This window comes from Saccopteryx bilineata, chromosome 6 (assembly GCF_036850765.1).
Source record: "Saccopteryx bilineata isolate mSacBil1 chromosome 6, mSacBil1_pri_phased_curated, whole genome shotgun sequence".
Lineage (NCBI taxonomy): Eukaryota > Metazoa > Chordata > Mammalia > Chiroptera > Emballonuridae > Saccopteryx > Saccopteryx bilineata.
The window spans coordinates 207059294-207081296 of NC_089495.1; the positions used below are offsets into that span (position 1 = coordinate 207059294).

At 47.8% G+C, this 22003-nt stretch overlaps 1 protein-coding gene across 1 annotated transcript in view; it reads right to left on the minus strand.

Moving 5' to 3' along the window:
• Positions 1-22003, minus strand: part of LOC136309451 (zinc finger protein 343-like) — an 85360-nt gene that overhangs the window by 53304 nt on the left and 10053 nt on the right. The window contains exons 3-4 of the mRNA XM_066237590.1: positions 11836-11894; positions 8297-8423 (exon numbers count right to left, since the gene is read on the minus strand). Of these exons, the coding sequence (XP_066093687.1) occupies positions 8297-8423; positions 11836-11894 (186 nt within the window). The remainder of the gene's footprint in view (positions 1-8296; positions 8424-11835; positions 11895-22003) is intronic.

The window sequence follows — 22003 nt, forward strand, 5'->3', positions numbered from 1 at the left end:
TACTCCTCCTGCAGCCAACCTCCTGGGCGAACTCCTTGGCACCATGTCTCTCGCCTCAAGCTGCCCCCATGCAGGACCGCTGGCAGTCGGAACCACTGGGCCCTACCCGTCTCTGACTCACTAAAAGGTTGGGCCCTGCAGATCCTCCTGTTGCTCCCGTCCCTCCCACCGGAAACCTGTCACCAGAATGAGTTAAAGTAGAAAGCAATGTTGTTCAATGAGACTCTCCTGATGGAAGAAAACATCAATGTCCTCAACCAACTGCAAGAGAAACTGCTCAAGTATCTCTCCTCCTACAACCCGCTTAACTCCTGATGGCTGTCACCCATCCTCACCTGGGCTGCCCCTATCCTAGGTCCTCCTCTAATTATCAGCATATTACTCATATTTGCTCCTCTTCCTTAGATTCTTACAGGGCCGCGTCCACGAGGTTTCTCAAGTCACGGTTAACCAGATGCTCCTACATCCATATACGCAACTCCCCTCAGAGCCACCCCCTTCCGACCTCCCTTCCCCACGACGCCCCTAGCCAGCAGGAAGTAGCCAGAAGAATACCGGCACCCCTATCTCACATAAAAGGTCAGAATGTGAGGTCGGTTAACAATGGGAGAAGGTCCCGTGACAAACCAGGTCCTGGATTTTGGCTGGAACCGCCCACATCCATGCCGGCCAAAAGAAACTTCTCAGAAGCTCTTTGATAAAGAACGACTGTCTGTCAGCCAATGAAATTTTGACATGTCATATTAACTCACCATCACGCTACCGACCCTATAAATCACCCCTGACACTTGCATGGAACAATCAGCCCGACTTCTCTGGTACCCGTCTCACAGACCAGAGGACCTCATCCAGGATGCACTCTGAATAAAGCTTTGGTATTCCACACTTCGTGGCTAAGTCCTTCTTTCTTCCTCGGCAGGGAAAATACCTTACACTGTTCTCCACACTATGCTCTGCTTCTCCACTGACTCAAAACTTTCAATAGTAAAAAAGTAAAAAGATGTCCACTGCAAAAGACAGTATTTTTAGCTAGTGTGATGTGAAGTGAAATTAAATATATTATCAAATTTTATATAATCTCAGTTTTTCAAAAACATTCCTTATATTTTGCACTTTCCTGGGCTCAAAAGTCTACAAAACCTGTGTAGACTTCATAACAAGGAAAATAAAACAGACAAATATAAGAGTCATTCTAAATTGATCAATATGGTGCCTGACACAGGCATGAACTGTCTAATGTTGCTTGCTTATTCCCTTCCCAAGAAAAGAGAATATCCTGTTTGTCTATTCTCTGGAAAATGAGCCGGCATTTCATAATGAAAAATGAACAAAAGTAACCCCGGCTCACCAGTATTCTGGGCTTTCCCTCCTTTTCTTGGAGCGAGTCAGTGCAGTTGGAAGGCAGACCTAGGGGAAGAACACAGCTCTGAGGGTGCAGGCCTCCCAGAATGCCCCGGGGAGCAGCTCCTCGGAGCCCAGGACAGAGGGAGCAGTCCCTTTACTCAGCTGGGGTCACTACAGTGCTCTCAGCTAAACCTAGCACCTTACTCCTCCTCCTCACCTCTCCAGACTCTCAACAACTCTCACCTTTAACCTCATGATTTCGGGTCAGATTCTTCATGGTCTCCACGTCTTCCCTGTTCTCCTCCCAGTCCTGCTCTCCCAGGGCCGAAGGATCAGGCAATGTTACTGCCCTGGGGTCAGACCAGTGTTTCCCTGAAATTCTACATCCCGGCTGCGCAGACCAGTGGTAGTCAACCTGGTCCTTACTGAACACCAGTGGGCGTTCCAGAATTCATGGTGGGCTATAGCAGAGCAATCAAAAGGCGCCGCGATTACATACTAATAGAGTAACTTAGCAAAAATCTGACATAAAGTACTTGGTAAGTAATTATTATGATATGCTTTAACTTGCTGTAACTCTGCTTTATACATTTTATAAAGTAAAGTTACTTCCCTACTTTATAAATCACCATGACTGAGGAACCAGTGGGTGGTGAGAATAGTTTACAACTAACAGGTAGAAAAGTGGGCAGTAGGTATAAAAAGGTTGACTAGTCTGGCATAGACGTTATTTCAGCACAAGATCGATATCTGCTCCTGCCCCGGGGTCACTTCTCCGAACCTCCTTGTGAAAGCCCCCGTGTTTCCACGAACCTGCGAGTGGAGCAGCAATGTGACGTTTCCACACTCCTTACTGTACAAATCAGGCACTGCAGGTCCTGAGAGCTCCCACCCCAACCGCATCCCTACGTGCTGACCGTCTTGAGCCATACTGAGCCCCACTCAAAACAAGCCCCAACACCCAGAACTCTATATTCACACTCAGTCCAGGGTTTCCACAACCATTCACACACGCATGACCCAGGTACGTGTCCCTTTGCCCCCTTGCAGGGGGGTATATGGTCAGCTCTGCACCCCCACCCACCACAGGGAACGCCTATTTAGCTCTGGCTGAACCCACGTGCCGGGAGCCCAAGTAAACCTCAGGAAAGCACTTCTGCAGCCACCTCCCTATGTAAATTGTGTGGCCAGAAGCAGCCCAATTCCTCCAAAAAATAAGAGTTCCTGCGCACCTGCTCCAGAGGGAGAGGAGGGACCTCGGTAGCGGCTCGCAACTCAGGGACTCAGGACCTGTCCTCAACTCATTTCCTCGCTTTAAAATACACGTCTGGGTCCGCGTCCCGGCTCCAAAAACGAAACCTCCCGCACTTCCCGTTCCATCTACTGCACACCAGCCTCACTCATCCCGGGTCCAACCCACCAGCTCCCACCACAGCTCCTAATTCCACTCACCGAAGCTCTCACCCCTACTTCCAGATAAGTAGTTTGTCCAGGCCGCTGCGCTCACCGGAACCAGCAGAGGTCCACGTGGTTTCCCGGCTCATCTGACCGAAAACTACGATTCCCAGAATCCCTGGAGGCTTCGCATCCCATTGGCTAGAACACAATGGCCTCCAAACCACGAATTCAATATATTTTGCACATTGCTTTCTGCAATGACAGCAGGCCACTTTTCTAAATTTTTTATTTATTAATTTTAAAGAGAGAGAGAGAGAGAGAGAGTGGAAGGCAGGAAGACAGACAGAGACAGAAAAAGTGTAAGAAAGAGAGAAAGCGAGAAACAGATTTCATGACCCACTTATTTGTGCATGCATTGGTTGATTCTTGTACGTACCCTGACTGGGCATCAAAACTGCAAACTTGGCATATCCCACGATGCTCTAACCAACTGAACAAAACGGCCAGCACTACCCATCTCTTCTCTTAAGATGCACAATATAAAATAGTAATTCTGGAAAGAAGTCTGTTCCCACGGTGTCAATCAGAAAGACTACTGTTTCCAGAAAACCCTGCGGCAGCATCGCCAGAATTTTATCGGGTTCCCACAGTTCTCTCCCAGGTTCTATGGGAGAAGGCATTTCTGGTTTCTGAGTCCAAGTTGTGTACCGCGCAGGCTGCGAGGCTGTTCTGCGCTTTGGCATGTTTTTCCCTTCAAGTGATACAGAGATACTCGCTGCGTTTAAGCTGAATAGCACACACGCCTCCTTCCGTGAGCGCCATCTACGTGTGGCTCCGAGCTACTGGCCCGACCCTGCGGGCAGCCCCACGTTACTAGCAGGAAATTCAGGGAATGCAAAGCGGTCACCCCATTGTGGATGCTGTGCACTCGATTTCCTCTCTCCAAGTCAGCTGGTGGCAGAGAAATGCAGGACGGCTTAACAACACAGTACAGGGCACAATGTGAAAACTGAAATTGGACGTGGGGAAGCCAGGTTCCTCCAAAGTATAATGAGGCTCCTCTCTCCTACCCCTCCTTCCACGTGATAGAGCTGCACGAAGTCTTCCCTGAGATGGACAGGGAAGCTCTAAGGAGGGTCTATGCACAGAGATGACTGGACGTGGCCGTTGCCAACAGTTCCATCTTCTTCCCTGTCTCCCCCCTACTCTAGTAGACAGTTCCACCCTCCTAGACCTCGCATTTCCCCTGGAGGTAAATTGCTCTATTCCTCTCTTTCCACCCTTCTTCCATGTTTGATTAGTGGACTCATTCTCCCCAGGGTGTAGGCTCAGATTTCTTTGCCTCCAGGAAGTCTCCTCTTGGCCCACAGTCTGATAAGAATTTTTATGATCACCAGAGAAAATTGCCCAGAGAATTAACTTTCTACTCAATCTTAGCCTGATCAGATCTCTCATTCAGGTGACTGTGATCTTTCTGAGAATGGCACCATCTACCGTGACACTGCTGCATTATATGTCTTGAATAAATCGTGAAAACAATCCTTGTCCACACTCCGGGAACACAAAGGGTTTCTCCCCTGAGTGAGTCTTCTGGTGTGTCCTGAGGTGTGAGTTATCACAAAATCTTCGTCCACACTCTGGGCACACATAGGGCTTCTCTCCTGAGTGAGTCATCTGGTGTCTCCTGAGGTGTGAGTTAAAACAAAATCCTCGTCCACATTCTAGGCACACGTAGGGCTTCTCCCCTGAGTGAGTTTTCTGGTGCTTCCTGAGATCTGAGTTATCACAAAATCCTCGTCCACACTCTGGGCACATGTAGGGCTTCTCCCCTGAGTGAGTCATCTGGTGTCTCCTGAGGTGTGAGTTAACACGAAATCCTCGTCCACACTCTGGGCACATGTAGGGCTTCTCCCCTGAGTGAGTCAACTGGTGTCTTCTGAGGTGTGAGTTAACACAAAATCCTCGACCACAATCAGGGCAAACATAGGGCTTCTCCCCTGAGTGAATCCTCTGGTGTGTCTTGAGTTTTGACTTAAAAGCAAATCCTCGTCCACACTCTGGGCACACAAAGGGCTTCTCCCCGGAGTGAATCCTCTGGTGCATCTTGAGTGTTGACTTCAAAGCAAATCCTCGTCCACACTCAGAGCACACATAGGGCTTCTCCCCAGAGTGAATCCTCTGGTGTAGCTTGAGTTTTGACTTAAAAGCAAATCTTTGTCCACACTCCTGGCATACAAAGGGCTTATCGCCAGAGTGAATCCTCTGGTGTGTCCTGAGGTTTGACTTAACACCGAATCCTCGTCCACACTCTGGGCACAAGAAGGGCTTCTCCCCCAAGTGAGTCCACTGCTGTATTGTGACATTTGTTTTATCACCAAGTCCTTGGCCGCAGTGATCACACAGGAAATGATTCAACATCGACGAGTGCACTTCAGGGTGTATGAGGAGGTGTGACTTAAGTGTGAAGCCCCGCCCACACTGCCTGCAAATGTAGGGACTCTCCCCTGAGAGAGTCACCCTGTCTGTCATAACGTTAGATTCCAGGCTGCAGTCTGGTTCGAGCTCACTACAGCTCACAGCTCCGGATATTGGGGTTTCTAATTCCTTCCTCCCCTGGTCTATCTGCACAGAGGTGACCCTTTGGGCTGAGCTGGGCTCTATTTCTAGCACCGCATGACCTTCCCCGGAAGGTCCTCTGGGTGAACTATGAAATGCACGTGTGGTTTCCCCCTCCTCTGTCATCACAAAAAAATGTCTCAAGTCGCCTTCTTTGCCTTCACCTTCTGTGTTTTCCTTCTGGCAACTTTGAAAAAAAGATGTCTGCTCCTGATGCCACAGGCTAGAATGCCCCGAATAGAAGTCACACATGTCTGAGCACATGGGAAGCATCTGCAGGCTGGGCAGTGGCTCCTCGGATAAGGTGGAAAGTTGGGAGAAGTTGGGGTCCATTTCTGGTGTTGATTCTGCTGGAGAAAGAAAGTTCGGTCAGAGAAGCCCGAGCAGGGCTGCAGGGAGTTGCCCCCTGGTCTCATGAAAACTAGGGCCCTCCTGCCACACCTGCTATTAATACTATGTGTGCAACATCATTTGTTTCTACCAATTATTTCTTTATGTTCATTTCTACACAGTCCCTTTTCTATGGCAATCTAGGGGGACCATCCCAGAAACATCTTCTCAGCCTGGGAGCCTTCCAGGTATGCATTCTACCATGTAAATCCCTTCAGTACACCAGCTGTTTCTTTCTTGTAAGTCAGAGAAGCCACGACACTCCCACTGGTGCCTTTTTTACGCCTGTTGTACTTGGTGGTGACAGTCTCTATGACCCACGAGGAAATCTCATTCCTGACATCACTTATTCCAAAAAAAAAAAAAAAATACTGAACACATAAAGTTACTTAATCAGGACGGCTTCCAAACACAGGAAACAGTACATTACACAGTGGTTAAACAGAGTGTATAACAACTGAATCTGAATTTCAGGTTTATCCGCAAACACTTATAAGAAATAATTTCTAACTTCCAAGTTTTCTATTAGGTACTATGACTTCCGCCATGGACAAGAATGACGCGGTCCATGTTTCAGGATTCTGGTACCCGGCGCCCAGAGCAATCTCATCACACTGACATCACACTTGTCCACAGGATTCCCTGAGCTAACGGTGACTGGTGAAAACTTAGTGCCAAGCCTGACCTGTGGTGGCGCAGTGGGATAAAGCGTCGACCTGGAACACTGAGGTTGCCGGTTCGAAACCTTGGGCTTGCCCGGTCAAGGCACATATGGGAGTTGATGCTTCCTGCTCCTCCCTCCCCTTCTCTCTCTCTCTCTCTCCTCTCTCTCTAAAAATTAATAAATAAAATATCAAAAAAAAAAAAAAAAACTTAGTGCCACATTGAAACACATTTTGAAAAGGCACACTGTGGTTTCCTGATTGCTGTCTTTCCCCTTCCTCTTTAAGAATCCCACACACAGAGGCAGGTTCTTTTCCCTGGATTCCAGAACCAACAGAGCTGACCAAGAGGCAATACAAGACATGAACATCCGGCCCTGGCCTGTCGGCTCAGTGGAGAGCACCGGCCTAGCACGTAGGTGTCCCGGGTTGGATTCCAGGTGCTGAGGATGCTTCATGGCCTCGCCTCAGGCACAGATATATATCTGTTGCCAAACAACAAAGCAATTTCCCCAGGTGAGGAGAGCATCTCCCTGCAGAGGACTCGCGGGTGGATCCCAGTTGGGACCCATGCGGGAGTCTTTCTCTTTGACTTTCTGCTATTCACTTAAGAAAAACTTTTTAAAAACTTTTAAAAATATTTTCATTATGTGTTGAAATATTTTGATATATTGGATAATATAGGATTGTTAATTTCACCCATTTATGTCAACTTTTTTTTTTTTTTTTAGAGAGGAGAGGGAGAGACGGAGGGAGAGAGAGAGAGAGGAGAGACAGACAGAGAGAAAGGGGGGAGGAGCTGGAAGCATCAACTCCCATATGTGCCTTGACCAGGCAAGCCCAGGGTTTTGAAAACTTTTTTTGAAATATGGTTACAAAAGAATTTAAAATATCCCTACAGCTCACTTTATATTTGTTCAACACAGCACTGATCTAGAACAATTAGTGAGAACAATACAGCTTGTGACCTATTTCATCCTTCCCTCTCTCTTTGTACCGTCGACAACCTCAGGATGGTTTTTAACTTGTTAACAAGATGGAAACAAGACAAAGAAATAATACTTCATGACACATAAAAATAATATGTAAATCAAACTTTGGTGTCCACAAAAAAAGTCTTCCTGAGACACAATCATACTCACTCATCTACGTACCGTCCTGGCTACTTCTGAGCGACAGGCAGAGAGTTCAAAGCATTTAGAGGTCGCATCGCCCACAAAACACATAAATTAGCTATTCTCTGGCCCTCTGCATAAAAATTGGCCAATAACTGACTGACAGTTATGTTGCTGTTGAAAGTATTTATCAACCTAGGACTAAAGAACCAATGTACATTTCTAAATAAAAGAGAAAAAAAGAGCTTCTGAAAGGCAAATCTCTGAAACTTTCAGAAGGTCTTTCTCGCTACTCTCCCATGTGCAAACGGCACATACACTCCCACCGGCCTCCTTACAATTCCCTACCCCTGGGAGGGACACCCCTCCCTTAATGCCTTAGCGCCAACTCGTCTCCAGCTGAAATGTGCTTGCCTTAGACACACAGAGTCTAACTCCATCACCACATTATGATTTTGGTCACCTGTTACCTCATAATTGATTTCAAATTCAGCTCGCCACCCTGTCACAACAGATTTCCTTTATCCTATTTCATTTGATAACTATTTTTGACAAGGAAGTGCTTATCACCATCTAATATACCATCCTATCCCTGCACGGGATGCTTCTAGTTTCTTAACTGTCTCAAAAAAATGGGAAAAGTAAGCCCTGATGGGCAGGGGCTGCTATTCCCTCACTTCTGTGAGGCTCTAAGTGTCTAGAACATCTTCTGTCCCACGGTAGGTGGTCCATCCCACTACCGCAGTAAGGAAGGACAGAACACAACCTCACCCAGCGAGAGCAGGTTCCTGTAGTTCTCCAGCATCACTTCCTTGTACAGGCTCCTCTGTGCAGGGCTCAGCATCCTCCATTCCTCCTCTGTGAAGACCACGGCCACATCCCTAAATGTGATCAGTACCTATTAAGAAACAATTCATTAATGAAGAGCAAGTCACCATCAATTTTCCAAGCACGATGAACAAATCTTGTGGCCCTGGAGGGTCTGGATCTACAAAAGTTGGTCCAGTTCTTTCCCTAGTACACAGTTCTTTGTACCAAATTCTTCTGGCCACAACTATGGCTTTGTATTAAAATCTAAGGGGTGCAGAGCCGACACATACATTCCATTACTGCGCCTTGGACAATTATCATTTCCTTGGAGAAGTGTTTTGTCAATAAGTTAGACACCTGGCCTGACCAGGTAAGGGCACAGTGGATAGAGCATCAGACTGAGACACAGTGACCCAGGTTTGAAAACCCCAATGTCGCTGTCTTGAGCTCACGCTCATCCAGCAGGAGCGTGGGTCAACAGCATGAGTGCGGGTTCACTGGCTTGAGTGTGCAATCAGAGATTTGACCCCCTGGTCATTGGCTTCAGCCCAAGGTCACTGGCTTAAGCAACAGGTCACTCGCTCTGCTAAAAACCTCCCACCTCAAAACATAAGTGAGTAAGCAATGAATGAACACTGATGTGCTACAATGAAGAATTGATGCTTTTCATCTTTCTCCCTTCCTGTCTGTCCCTATCAGTTCCTCTTTCAGACTCTCTCTCTCTGTCTGTGTAAAGAAAAAATTGAAACCTGAAACAGGAACGTGACCTTGAGCCTGACTAGGTGGAGGCAGAGTGGACAGAGCGTTCAACTGGGATGCAGAGGACCCAGGTTTGAAACCCAGAGGTCGCCAGCTTGAGCGCGGGCTCATCCGGTTTGAGCAAAGCTCACCAGCTTGGACCCAAGGTCGCTGGCTCAAGCAAGGGGTTACTTGGTCTGCTGGATGCCCGCGGTCAAGGCGCATATGAGAAAGCAATCAATGAACTAAGGTATTGCAACAAAAAACTGATGATTGATGCTTTTCATCTCTCTCCATTCCTGTCTGTCTGTCCCTATTTATTCCTCTCTCTGACTCTCTGTCACCCTAAAAAAAAAGGAACATGACCTTGAGGATGCACTATCAAAAAATTTTGAGATGCAAGAGTTACAGATAGGCATAAAAGTTTTATTTTGAAGGGGACTTGCTGTCCACCATGTATCATCAAACACACAATTCATAACCTATAAGGGAAGGATAAATGTATCGTCAAGGGACATTGTAACTCAGCTCAGAACTGAAAAGCTATTTTCACATTACATAACAGGAAATTTATTTTGACTTCCTCTTTCTCATATTCGTATTTCCATTCTCCCTCCCTCCCTCCTTCCCTCCCTCCCTCCCTTCCTCCCTTTCTCATCCTGTGTTTCCCCCTTCAAAACACTGTCTTTGTTAAACACTGCACATTTTAGGTAAAACATTATACCAACTCTGGAGACCAACCTAAGTTCCGCTTCAGGCTCTGGCTCTCGTTACTTGTTCGTGTTTTCTGACTTGTCTTGGTGAGTTCAGTAAAGACTATTGCCCCCGAATATGTGGCTAATGAGCAGGAGAGGCCTGGGCATACACAATCACGCTGACCCTCCTGTTAGTTAGGTCGGTGGATAATGGGGGCACTTTGGCTCGGACCGCCCACAACCAAGTGTGCCAAAAGAAACTTCCCAAGAGCCCTTTGGAAAAAGAGTGACACCTCCGTCAGCCAGTGAGATTTCACCACGTCATATTAGCTCGACCACCCTAGGAACTCTTTAAATATCTCTCACATGGGTCACCCCTTGAGACTTGCCTAGCCTGTGTCCCCGGGGCTAGGACACCTCGTGGGGCGGGATGCACTCCGTACGCAATAAAGCCTTTTATTATTCCACACTTTGTGGATCTGGACCCTTCCTTTCTTCTCGGCGGGGAAAAATACCTTACACCTCCCACTCCAGAAATGACTGTCTTTTTAGCAGGGCTCACTTGGCAGTTCTGCCTGATCTACTTCTGTAAACTTAAGTACTAAAAAAAAAAAAAGAATCAACACAAGGATGAGCTATGCAACAACACTAGATGAAAACAACATCAGCCTGGGTCTTATAGTAATAGCTAGTTAAAACAATAGACTAAGAAAGAAAGAAAGAAAGAAAGAAAGAAAGAGAATTATAAGTATGTACAAATATCACCAACCATAGAAGAACACATAAGGAGACCAGGAAGCTTCACCTAGGACTGCAGAACGGGCCTCCCACCCTGCGCATTTGCAAGGAAGTGTCCTCTAGAGAGAAATGTACATTCAGGTGTACCTGAGACACTACTAGTTTTTATGGAAAGAGTTTGGCTGAAGGCTATAGCATGAGGGACCTTCCTGCACAGCCTCAAGGAATGAAAGAGGTCATCACATTCAGGATAATTAACTAGGCTGGCAATCAAGTGATTAAGAACATCCTTCCCAGTTTAGAAAAAACTACAGCAAGACCTCTCAGCCAGAGTCAATATCTCAGTCATTCCTAAAACCATTCCTTTTTTTGTGATCCTTACTGTTCATACTCAGTTGAGTTCAAATTCACATATTTTTTAAATACTGTTCCTTCACACCATGCTCTGCTTCTCGTTCAAAAATTTCAATAGTGCCTGACCAGGCTGTGGCGCAGTGGATAGTGCATTGGGCTGGGATGCTGAGGACCCAGGTTTGAGATCCCAAGGTTGCCAGGTTGAGTGCGGGCTCATCTGGTTTGAACAAAAGCTCACCAGCTTGGACCCAAGGTCGCTGGCTCCAGCAAGGGGTTACTCGGTCTGCTGTAGCCCCACGGTCAAGGCACATATGAGAAAGCAATCAATGAATAACTAAGGTGTCGCAACGAAAAACTAATGATTCATGCTTCTCATCTCTCTGTTCCTGTCTGTCTGTCCCTATCTATCCGTCTCTCTGACTCTGTCTCTGTAAAAAAAAAAAAAATTTCAATAGTAAAAAAGTAAAAAGATGTCCACTGCAAAAAAAACTATCTTTAGCTAGTGTGATGTGAAATGAAATTGAATACATTTAAAATTCTTAATTATCTCAGTATTTTTTAAATATTCCTTATAATTTACACTTTCCTAGGTTCTTATACTCTCAGGTATATTTTCTTTTTTTAAAATTAATTTTAATGAGATGACATTAATAAATCAGGGTACATAATTCAGGAAAAACATCTCCAGGTTATTTTGACATTTAATTAAGTTGCATACTCATCACCCAAAGTCAAATTGTCTTCTGCCAACTTCTATCTGGTTTTCTTTGTGGATATATTTCCTAACAAGGAAAATAAAACACACAAATGCAGAAGTCATTCTAAACTGACCAACACGGTGCCTGAAACAGGAATAAACTATCTAATGTTGATTGCTTTTTCCCTTCCTAAGAAAAGAGAATATCCAGTTTGTCTATTCTCTGGAAAATGAGGCAGCATTTCAGAAAAAACGGGGAAAAAATAACCCCAACTCACCAGTGCTTTGGGCTTTCCCTCCTTTTCTTGGAGCGAGTCAGTGCAGTTGGAAGGCAGACCTAGGGGAAGAACACAGCTCTGAGGGTGCAGGCCTCCCAGAATGCCCCGGGGAGCAGCTCCTCGGAGCCCAGGACAGAGGGAGCAGTCCCTTTACTCAGCCGGGGTCACTACAGTGCTCTCAGCTAAGCCCAGAGCCTTACTCCTCCTCCTCACCTCTCCAGACTCTCAACAACTCTCACCTTCAGCCTCATGATTTAGGGTCAGATTCTCCATGGTCTTCAAGTCTTCCATGTTCTCCTCCAGAACCTGCTCTCCCAAGGCCAAAGGATCAGGCAACGTCAAGGCCTCGGGTGCAGACCAGTGTTTGCCCTGAAATTCTATCACCCGGCCAGGTAGACCTTATTTCATTGCAAGATTGACTTCTGCTCCTGCCCCGGGTCACTTCTCCGAACCTCCTTGTGAAAGCCACCGTGTTTCCAGAAAGCCAGCACCTGCGGGTGGAGCAGCAACGTGACGTTTCCACACTCCTTACTGTACAAATCAGGCACTGCAGGTCCTGAGAGCTCCCACCCACCTAACCGCATCCCCACTCACTCAACGAGTGGGGCCAGAGTCACCCCCAGAAAAACAAGCCAAAATACCGAGAATTCGATATTCACAATCAGTCCGGGGTTCCCACAACCATTCATTCACACACGGATGACCCAGGTAGGTGCTTCCTTGCCAAAAGCAGGGGGTCTTATATAGTCGGCCTCTCACCCTCAAACACCACAGGGAACGCCTGTCGATTTAGCTCTGGCTGAACTCGTGTCCCCAGAGTCCTTAAAATAAACCTCGGAGATGCACGCCTACAGCCACTTCCTTATGTGAATTGTATGGCCCAGAATCAACCCAACTTAAAAAAAAAAAAAAAAAAAAGGATATGAGAGTTTCTGCTCACGAGCCCCAGCGTAGTCGGAAAGACCCCGGTAGCGCCTCGCAACTCAGACACTCCGACGAAGCTGAGTCTCATCCCAATTTCCCCCCGAAAATACACGTCTGGGCCCCGTTCCTGCTCCAAAAATGAAACCTGCCGCATTTCCCGTTCCATCTACTGCACACCAGCCTCACTCATCCCGGGTCCAACCCTCCAGCTGCCACCACGGCTCCTAACCCTACGCACCGCCACTCTCATCCCTCCTTCCAGCTCGGTAGTCAACCCGCAGCCCCCGCTCACCGCAACCTGCAGCAGAGGTCCACGTGACCTCCCGGGTGATCTGCGCAAGAACTACGATTCCCAGAATCCCCGGAGGCTTCGACTGCAGCAACACAATGACCTCCTACCCACGAGTATAACATACCTGAACACTACATACTGTAGTGACAGCCGACCTGTTTTTCCTATTTTTTATTTATTGATTTTAGAGTGAGAGAGTAGAAGGCAGAGAGACAGAGAGGGAAAGAGAGAGAAACATGGATTTCTTGTTCCACTAATTTATGCATTCATTGGTTGATTCTTGCATGTACCCAGACTGGGAATCAAACCTGCATTCTTATTGCACATTCCCGATGCTCTAACAAACTGAACGAACCGGCCAGCTATACCCATCTTTTCCCTTAAATATCCATGTATAAAACAGACAATATTTTGGGAAAGAAGTCTGTTCTCAGGGTTTCAATCGGAAAGACTACAGTTCCCAGAAGTCTCCGCGGCAGCATCTCCTGAGATTTATCCGGTCTTCCACGGTCCTCTCCCGGGTTCTATGCGGAGAAGCCGTATCTGGTTTCCGAGTCCAGCTTGTCTAGCGCACAGGCTGCGGGGCTGTTCTACGCTTTGCCAAGTTTTTCCCTTCCCGTGACTCAGGGTAGCTCACTGCGTTTAAGCTGAATAGCACACACGCCTCTTTCCCTAAGCGCCATCTAAGTGTGGCTCCGCGCTACTGGCCCGCCCCCGCGGGCAGCCCCACGTTACTAGCAGGAAATTCAGGGAATGCAAAGCGGTCACCCCACTGTGGATGCTGTGCACTCGATTTCCTCTCTCCAAGTCAGCTGGTGGCAGAGAAATGCAGGATGGCTTAACAACAGAGTACAGCACACGATGTGAAAACCGAAATCGGACGTGGGGAAGCCAGGTTCCCCCAAATTATAATGAGGCTTCTGTCCGCTACCCCTCCTTCCACGTGATAGAGCTTCATGAATTCTTTCCTGAGATGGACAGGGAAGCTCTAAGGAGGGTCTGAGCACTGAGATAACTGGACCTGGCCCTTGCCCACACCTCCATCCTCATCTCTGGCTTCCCCCCTACTCCAGTAGACAGTTCCACCCTCCTAGACCTCGCATTTCCTCCTAGAAATAAATTTCTCCATGACTCTCGCTCCCCCCTCCCCTCATGTTTGATTAGTGGACTCATCCTCCCTGCGCTGTAGGCTCAGATTTCTTTGCTCCAGGAAGGCTCCTTTAGCCCCATTGTCCGATATGAAATATCCTTGATCCCCAGAGAATGTTTCCCAGAGCTCTTACCATTCTATTCTGTGCTAGTCTGTTCGGAGCTGTCACTTAAGGGACTGTTATCTTTCTGAAGAATGCACTATCTACTCTGGCAGCGCTGCCTTATATGTCCTGAATAAACCCTGAAAACATTATTCTCTGAAAAAAAAAATGATTGGATGGATGATGGATAAATGGATGCATGAAGATAACTTCATGGAAATGATGGAAAGACTTCAGCCATTTGCCACCTTCTGTGGGGGGATGGCTCTCTGTTCAGGGGCAGGACAGAGATGAGGTGGCAAGGTTGTAGCAGATGGTGGCTTTATTGTTGTTCCTACAGAAACAGTTGGACCATCCTTGTTCCTCCCAAACCTACATCTCCATCTTTTGTTCCAGCTTTCCAGTGGAGACGATCAAGAACATCAATCACTGGACTCTGTTCAATTATTACAACTTTTCAGCCTGAAACGAGAGTATCTCCTGGGAACCCCTGCACACTGCTGACTTACCCGGAGTTCTTGCTAGGAGACAGACGTGGGCATTGTGAGTAGCTGTGCTCTCCTGAAATGTTTATTCCTGCTCTCCCTTCTTATTACAACTTTCTTGGTGTTTCCATGTTGAAGCCACTAAAATGTCCAGCCAGTATTTCTCGGGAACATTCCACTTTACACTCACCCACGTTTGCTGGGTCCACCTACACCTCTCTCTGCTTGGTTTGTCAATCTGCTATCGCTTGAAGTTATTACCAGTTTATCTGCAAATTTCAGTGAGTGCCTAAGTATCTTTTTCTGGAAATCATGAAGAAAGCAATACTCCCAAAGGTTAAATATAGTACCTTGCATGTAGATGCATCTGTACATTTTTCTGCAAGGAGCATTATAAGTTTTATAGTCAAAGCTTTATTTAGTAGAGCGCATCCCGGACAAGGTTCTCTGTTCCATGAAAGGGGGCCAGAGAAGCCACGCGGATTCTTCCACTGGGGGGTAATTTATAGGATCGGTAGGGTGGTTGGGTTGATATAACGTGGCAAAATTTCATTGGCTGACAGACTGTCATTATTTTCAAAGGGCTTCTGGGAAGTTTCTTTTGGCATGCGTGAATGTGGGCTGTTCCAGCCAAAGTTCCTGGGCTTGGTTCCTCACATGACCTTCCCACATTGCCAACCGACCTCACATTCTGACCTTTTATGTTAGATAAGGGTGCCGGTATTCATCTGGCTACTTCCTGCTGGTTAGAGGCATTGTGGGTAGGGGAGGTCAGAAGGTGGTGGCTCTGATGGGAGTTGTGTATATGGGTGTAGGAAAATTTGGTTTGAGAAACCTCGCAGTTGCGATTCTGTAAGAATTTTAAAAAGAGGAGTGAATATGAGTAATATGCTGATAATTAGAAGAGGACCTAGGATAGGGACAGCCCAGGTGAAGATGGGTGACTGCCATCAAGAGTTAAACGGGTTGTAGGAAGAGAGGCCCTTGAGCAGTTTCTCTTGCAGACAGTTGAGGATATTGATGCTTTCTCCCATCAGGCCAGTCTCATTGAACAGCATTGCTTCCTGCTTCACCTCACTCTGAATGCAGGTTCCCGGTGGGAAGGACAGGAGCCAAAGGAGGGTCTGTAGGGCCCAACCTTTCAGTGAGCCGGAGATGGGTAGGGCCCAGTGGTTCCGACTGCCGGCGGTCCTGCATGGGGGCAGCTTGAGGCGAGAGACATGGTACCAAGGAGTTCGCCCAGGAGCTTGGCTGCAGTAGGAGTAGTCACATTACCGTATGGGGGCCAGATGGGAACTGGGAGGAGCTTGGCTGCAGTGGGAGTAGTCACATTACCGTATGGGGGCCAGATGGGAACTGGGAGGAGCTTGGCTGCAGTAGGAGTAGTCACATTACCGTATGGGGGCCAGATGGGAACTGGGAGGAGCTTGGCTGCAGTAGGAGTAGTCATATTACCGTATGGGGGCCAGATGGGAACTGGGAGGAGCTTGGCTGCAGTGGGAGTAGTCACATTACCGTATGGGGGCCAGATGGGAACTGGGAGGAGCTTGGCTGCAGTAGGAGTAGTCACATTACCGTATGGGGGCCAGATGGGAACTGGGAGGAGCTTGGCTGCAGTAGGAGTAGTCACATTACCGTATGGGGTCCAGATGGGAACTGGGAGGAGCTTGGCTGCAGTAGGAGTAGTCACATTACCGTATGGGGTCCCATCCACCCCCATAATCGAGACCTGTGAGGGAACTAGAGGTCTAGAGTGCGATGGCAAAACAGAGAAGGTAGCCCCCATGTCCACAAGAAGTGAGAAGGTCTTACCCGCTACCTGTAGCGTTACCCGGGGCTTGGTGAGGGTGATGGGGGTCTCCAAGTCTGGGCCACGTCAGTTGTCCATGAGGTTGAGGAGTTTGAGCAATGGGCCTGCCTGGGTGGCTTGGCCTCCTATTTGGTGGCTTGTCTTCCATGTAGAGGTGCTGAGGAAGAATCTGTTGCCCAAAGGGGGCAATCGCTCTGCCAGTGACCAGGCTGCTTGCAGTTAGAGTAGGGCTTAGTGGGTGGCCTCAGGCAGGGGCACTCACTACTGGGACCAGTGACCTTCCTTGACACATTTAATGCAAACTTCTGATGGGGTTCCTCTTTGCGGTAGGGACTTGGGTGGGGCAGCTCCTATGCCTACCCCCTGGTGCTCTGCCAGCCTCAGGGCTGCCACAAGAGCCTGGGTTTGGAGACTTACCTTTTGCCGCATGTGGGCCTGGCAAGCAGCCTCAGACTTTCTCTACTAGTTATGACCATTAAAAACTTTATACGTCGTGTTCATTAGGTCTCGGATAGGGGTTTGGGGGTGAGAATAAGAGGAGGGGGGCTCCTGAGGAGCCCAGCACCCAGATCCACCCAGAAATGCCAGAGCCAGAGGCTGAATAGGACCAGGCCTTCCTGCAAGAAAACTGGAGCTGGGCCATGGGGTCAGAAGCCCTGCAAACCCATCTGAGGGCCAATGGCTGGCAGAGGAGGGCCTGACAGGGGAGGGGCTTAAGAACACAGCAAAGGGAGGGGCTTCTGGCTAGCAGGGGAGGGTGGGCTTCCTTTAAGGAAGAGGTCCGCAGAGGGACCACAGAGGGGTCCTGAGAGAGGGTCACTCCCGGGGGTCAGGCAGGAGGGGGAGAGAGTTTCTCAAGGGGGAAAGTGAAGGAGGAAAGATTAGGAGCAGAGGTTTCTCTGGCCAAAAAAGACCTGCGCTGTAGAGCAGGCGGCACAGAGATTACGACGAGAGTGCAAATACTAGAAGCCCTGAATGTAAGGGATCTCCAACCATTTCCCAATTCTTTGGCAATTAGTTAAATTGGTGAGGGTATTAAAATTGAAAGTCCCTTCAAGAGGCCACCTGGTTTGATTATCCAGTGAGCATAGTGACCCGGCCACAGTGGAGAAGAAGATCAGTTTCTTCTTCTTTAGGGAGGGAGAGATTCGAATAAGGCAACTCCAGGAGTGTTTTTGAGTCAGGTTTAGATTCCTGTGGCCCCAGGGCCACCCTCAGCCTCGAAGTGTTCAGAGATGAGAACTGGCGTCCCACAACTCAAGCTCTGGCCACTGGACAGTTAGGTAAAGTGGGTGTGTCTGAGACATTTCCACAAGCACACACACACTCGGAATGGAAAAGAGGTTCCTGACACAGCTGCGATTATAAACAGGGAGTTTCAGCGAAAAGAATTGAAGGTGGCCCTGGCCAGTTGGCTCAGTGGTAGTGTCGGCCTGGTGTGCAGGAGTCCTGGGTTTGATTCCCGGCCAGGGCACACAGGAGAAGTGCCCATCTGCTTCTCCACCCCTCCCCCTCTCCTTCCTCTCTGTCTCTTTCTTCCCCTCCCGCAGCCTGGGCTCCATTGGAGCAAAGTTGGCCCGGGCACTGAGGATGGCTCTGTGGCCTCTGCCTCAGGCGCTAGAGTGGCTCTGGTTGCAGCAGAGCAACGCCCCAGATGGGCAGAGCATCGGCCCTGGTGGGCGTGCCGGGTGGATCCCGGTCAGGAGCATGCAGGAGTCTATCTGACTGCCTCCCCATTTCCAACTTCAGAAAAATACAATAAAATAAAATAAAAAAATATATAAAAGAATTGAAGGGAGGCTGAAGGCAGGTGACTTACCGCACCATGTGCTAAAGTGGGTGGGAGGTTGGAGGTCCTGGTTCTTCCTCGGAAGGGAAGAGGAGAGGAGTGGCCCCAGTGGGCTTCAAGCTCCTCCCAGGTTTCAGCACCAAATGTAAGGTATTTTCCTTGCCGAGGAAGAAAGAAAGGCATAGCCATGAAGTGTGGAATAGTAAAAGCTTTAATTAGTAGAGCGCATCACGGACGAGGTTCTCTGATCCGCAAAATGGGCCAGAGAAGTCACGTGGATTCATCCACAAGGGAGTAATTTATATGGTCGGTAGGGTGGTTGGGTTGATATGATGTGGAAAAATTTCATTGGCTGACTGATGGTCATTCTTTTTCAAAGGGCTTCTGGGAAGTTTCTTTTGGCGCGCATGGGTGTGGGCGGTTCCAGCCAAAGTTCCTGGACCTGGTTCCTCACGTGACTTTTTCCCATTGCCAACCGACATCAATTCTTCATTCCCAAACCTCAGTTGTTCATCAATTGATTTCTCATATGTAGAACTGTCAAATTGGGTTACTTGGTCTCAGAAGAAGGGGCAGTAGAAAAGGCTGTGCCCAAAACGCCAGGCCTTTGGACTAACACATAACACCTTGGGTATGACAAACCTGTCGTAGACAAATTAGTACGATGATGTGTCTAAGCAGGACCCTTGGATTGGAGAACTGAGGTGACTTGTCATTGAAGCTGTATTTATGGGTGTCTAAACCCATGAGAAGCTAAGAGGCCCAAAGCAATGATTCATGATGGGAAGAGAAGTCACAGATAAAGGCTCTGCCCTTAGAATGTGGAAGTCTAAAGAGAGTGTACCAATAAAGGGTCCGAGAAAAAGGAGGACTAGAACAGACTTTAAGGAACAGTGATGTCTTGATGGGAATGACAGGTATTCAGCAGACACCTGAGTAGAGATTGGGAGAAGAAAACCCAGGCAATGAAGCCTTCACTGCAGCCAATGGGAGTCATCATTTAGGAGAAGCAGCAATCCAGGTCTTGGTGACCTGGAAAGTTCCTCCATTCTGGGAACTCCATCATCCTCTTCATGCAAAAGCTCAGATTCCCCAACAAATCTACCAGATTTATTTGAGACTTATTTATTTCTCAGGGGTTGGATTCATGCAGGAAACCTGGGCTGTGAATGTGAACTCTTTTCCAGATGCATGTGTGACTAAGAGGCACAGAGTGAGCTCATGAAAGACTTTACTGGAACAGAAGGACAAGAAAACATGAGGATGAACTGTGTATGAAAATTGTAAAGCTGGTGACCCCGGACATGGCCTTGCAGATGCAGGTTCACATTAGATTCCTGCAGAAGGTAAAGAAGAGTAGAGACAGGAAATGGTGGGCCATTCTGTTTATTAGTCTCAACAGAGAAGAGCAAACAGGCAGGGGAGACTGCTTTCCTCTCACTGAAGGCTCCAAAACCCAGACTCATTCTCAGGCTCTACAGGAGTCCTGCCCCCCCCTCCAAAACTCAGCAGGGCTCCTAAGCACTGAGCACTCTCTCTCCCTATATAGTCTGTAGCTAAGCAGGCTAGAGGAAATAAACCTTTCTACAGCAAACAATAGGACACACTCCTCCCTCCCAAGCAGAAAGTCAACTCAGTTTGCAATTTACTTTCCTGACGGAAGCACCTACATCCTTCCATACACTATACACACAGGGCGCTGCCCGAATACAAAGGAGCAAATCTAAAAACATTTGTTTACCTGACAGAGACATAGATATGGACATTCTATGTTCCTTAAATGAAACCTTTTATTTCTTTATTCCAATTACAAAAAGTGAAAAAATAAACATGTCTATGTAGTAGCTAGTTCCATCCTCCCTCTCACAGAGGAGGAGGTTGGGGTGAAGACTTCAGAAAGCCCCTCAAAGGTGACTGATAACTGAGGTAGTGATTCCTGGGAACAAGAATGTCCTTTTGGCCTGACTTGTGGTGGCACAGTGGATAAAGTTTCGACCTGGAGTGCTGATGTCACTGGTTTGAAGCTCTGGGCTTCCCCGGTCAAGGCACATATGGAAATTGATGTTTCCTGTTTATCCCCACTATCGCTCTCTGTCTCTTTGACATGAATAAATAAATAATAGGAATAATTTAAAAAATAAAATTAAAAAAGAATGTCCTCTTGCAAGGTTGAGGAGAAACAACAGAATAAAGCTCAACCCACAAACCCTGCTCACGTCTGTCTTTGCCCCGAGTGTCCCCTGGTGCCCTATGAGGTGTGACTGTTAAAGCCTCTCACAGAACCCCTCCCAGGCCACCTAAAGTTTCTCCAAACTTAGTGTAGTAGTGCAGCCCAACCAGAACTGCTAACATTCAGCGTCGCAGTGAAAAAACCTACTCCAGGCACAAACTGACTGCAAGGGGAAGAGGGAGAGGCCTGTTCTTTACAAGAACAAAGGCAACAGGATTACAGGGGAGGAAGATCCGGTTTTAAGGGGAAAGAATGAATGAATAAGGGCCTTTGTGCTGATGTGAAGATGGGGCTAGTATGGGTGTTAGGCAGGTAAAATATATTATGCTCACTTTGTTAAAGATGGTGCTGCCCACATGGAAGCCGTCGCCTAGGTGATATTAATGTGTGTTGGGGGTGGGCTGTGGGCAGGCAGGATCCTGGTAGCCTGGGGCTTGGTTTTGGGATTAAGCCTTTCCCAGCCTTTTTGATGTGGGGTGGTACAATCCCATCATGTCTCAGATAAGTGACTTTGTATTGCAGACTTCCCTATTTTGTATATTGGTTTAAAAGGTTTTGATTTCTGCACTATACAGTGGGGCAGACCAGGAGCTTGCTCTGTCGGTTCCTGAGATTAGCATTAGAGGAGAGCGCAGAGAAAGGCCACGTAAAGGAGGCCAGGAGAAGCAGCCAAGATGGTGGAGTGCTAAGTGAGAAGCCAGTTTGTGCAGAGTTTGTACAGAGAGAGGGAGATGGGGAACAGAGGTGAATAAGTCTGGTGAGCTAGAAACCTTTAATTCTAGGAAACTCGGATAAGTCAGTAGCTTTGTGAGCACTGAATGAGTTGGTTTTGGAGCCCAGTGTGTGTTTTTACTTCCTTTCCGGGTGCAAGCTAGGATTAAAGATGACGGCCCACCAGTTTTTGGCTCTGTTGTTTCTTTACGGACTATCCGAATCCAATGCGAACCTGCATTGGCCAGGCTGCTGTGATGGTGGCCGGGGCCACTGGAGTTACAGTGGTTTATTGGTGGATGAGCGCTGGAGTTACAGTGGTTTATTGGTGGATGAGCGCTGGAGTTACAGTGGTTTATTGGTGGATGAGCGCTGGAGTTACAGTGGTTTATTGGTGGATGAGCGCTGGAGTTACAGTGGTTTATTGGTGGATGAGCGCTGGAGTTACAGTGGTTTATTGGTGGATGAGCGCTGGAGTTACAGTGGTTTATTGGTGGATGAGCGCTGGAGTTACAGTGGTTTATTGGTGGATGAGCGCTGGAGTTACAGTGGTTTATTGGTGGATGAGCGCTGGAGTTACAGTGGTTTATTGGTGGATGAGCGCTGGAGTTACAGTGGTTTATTGGTGGATGAGTACTGGAGTTACAGTGGTTTATTGGTGGATGAGTGCTGGA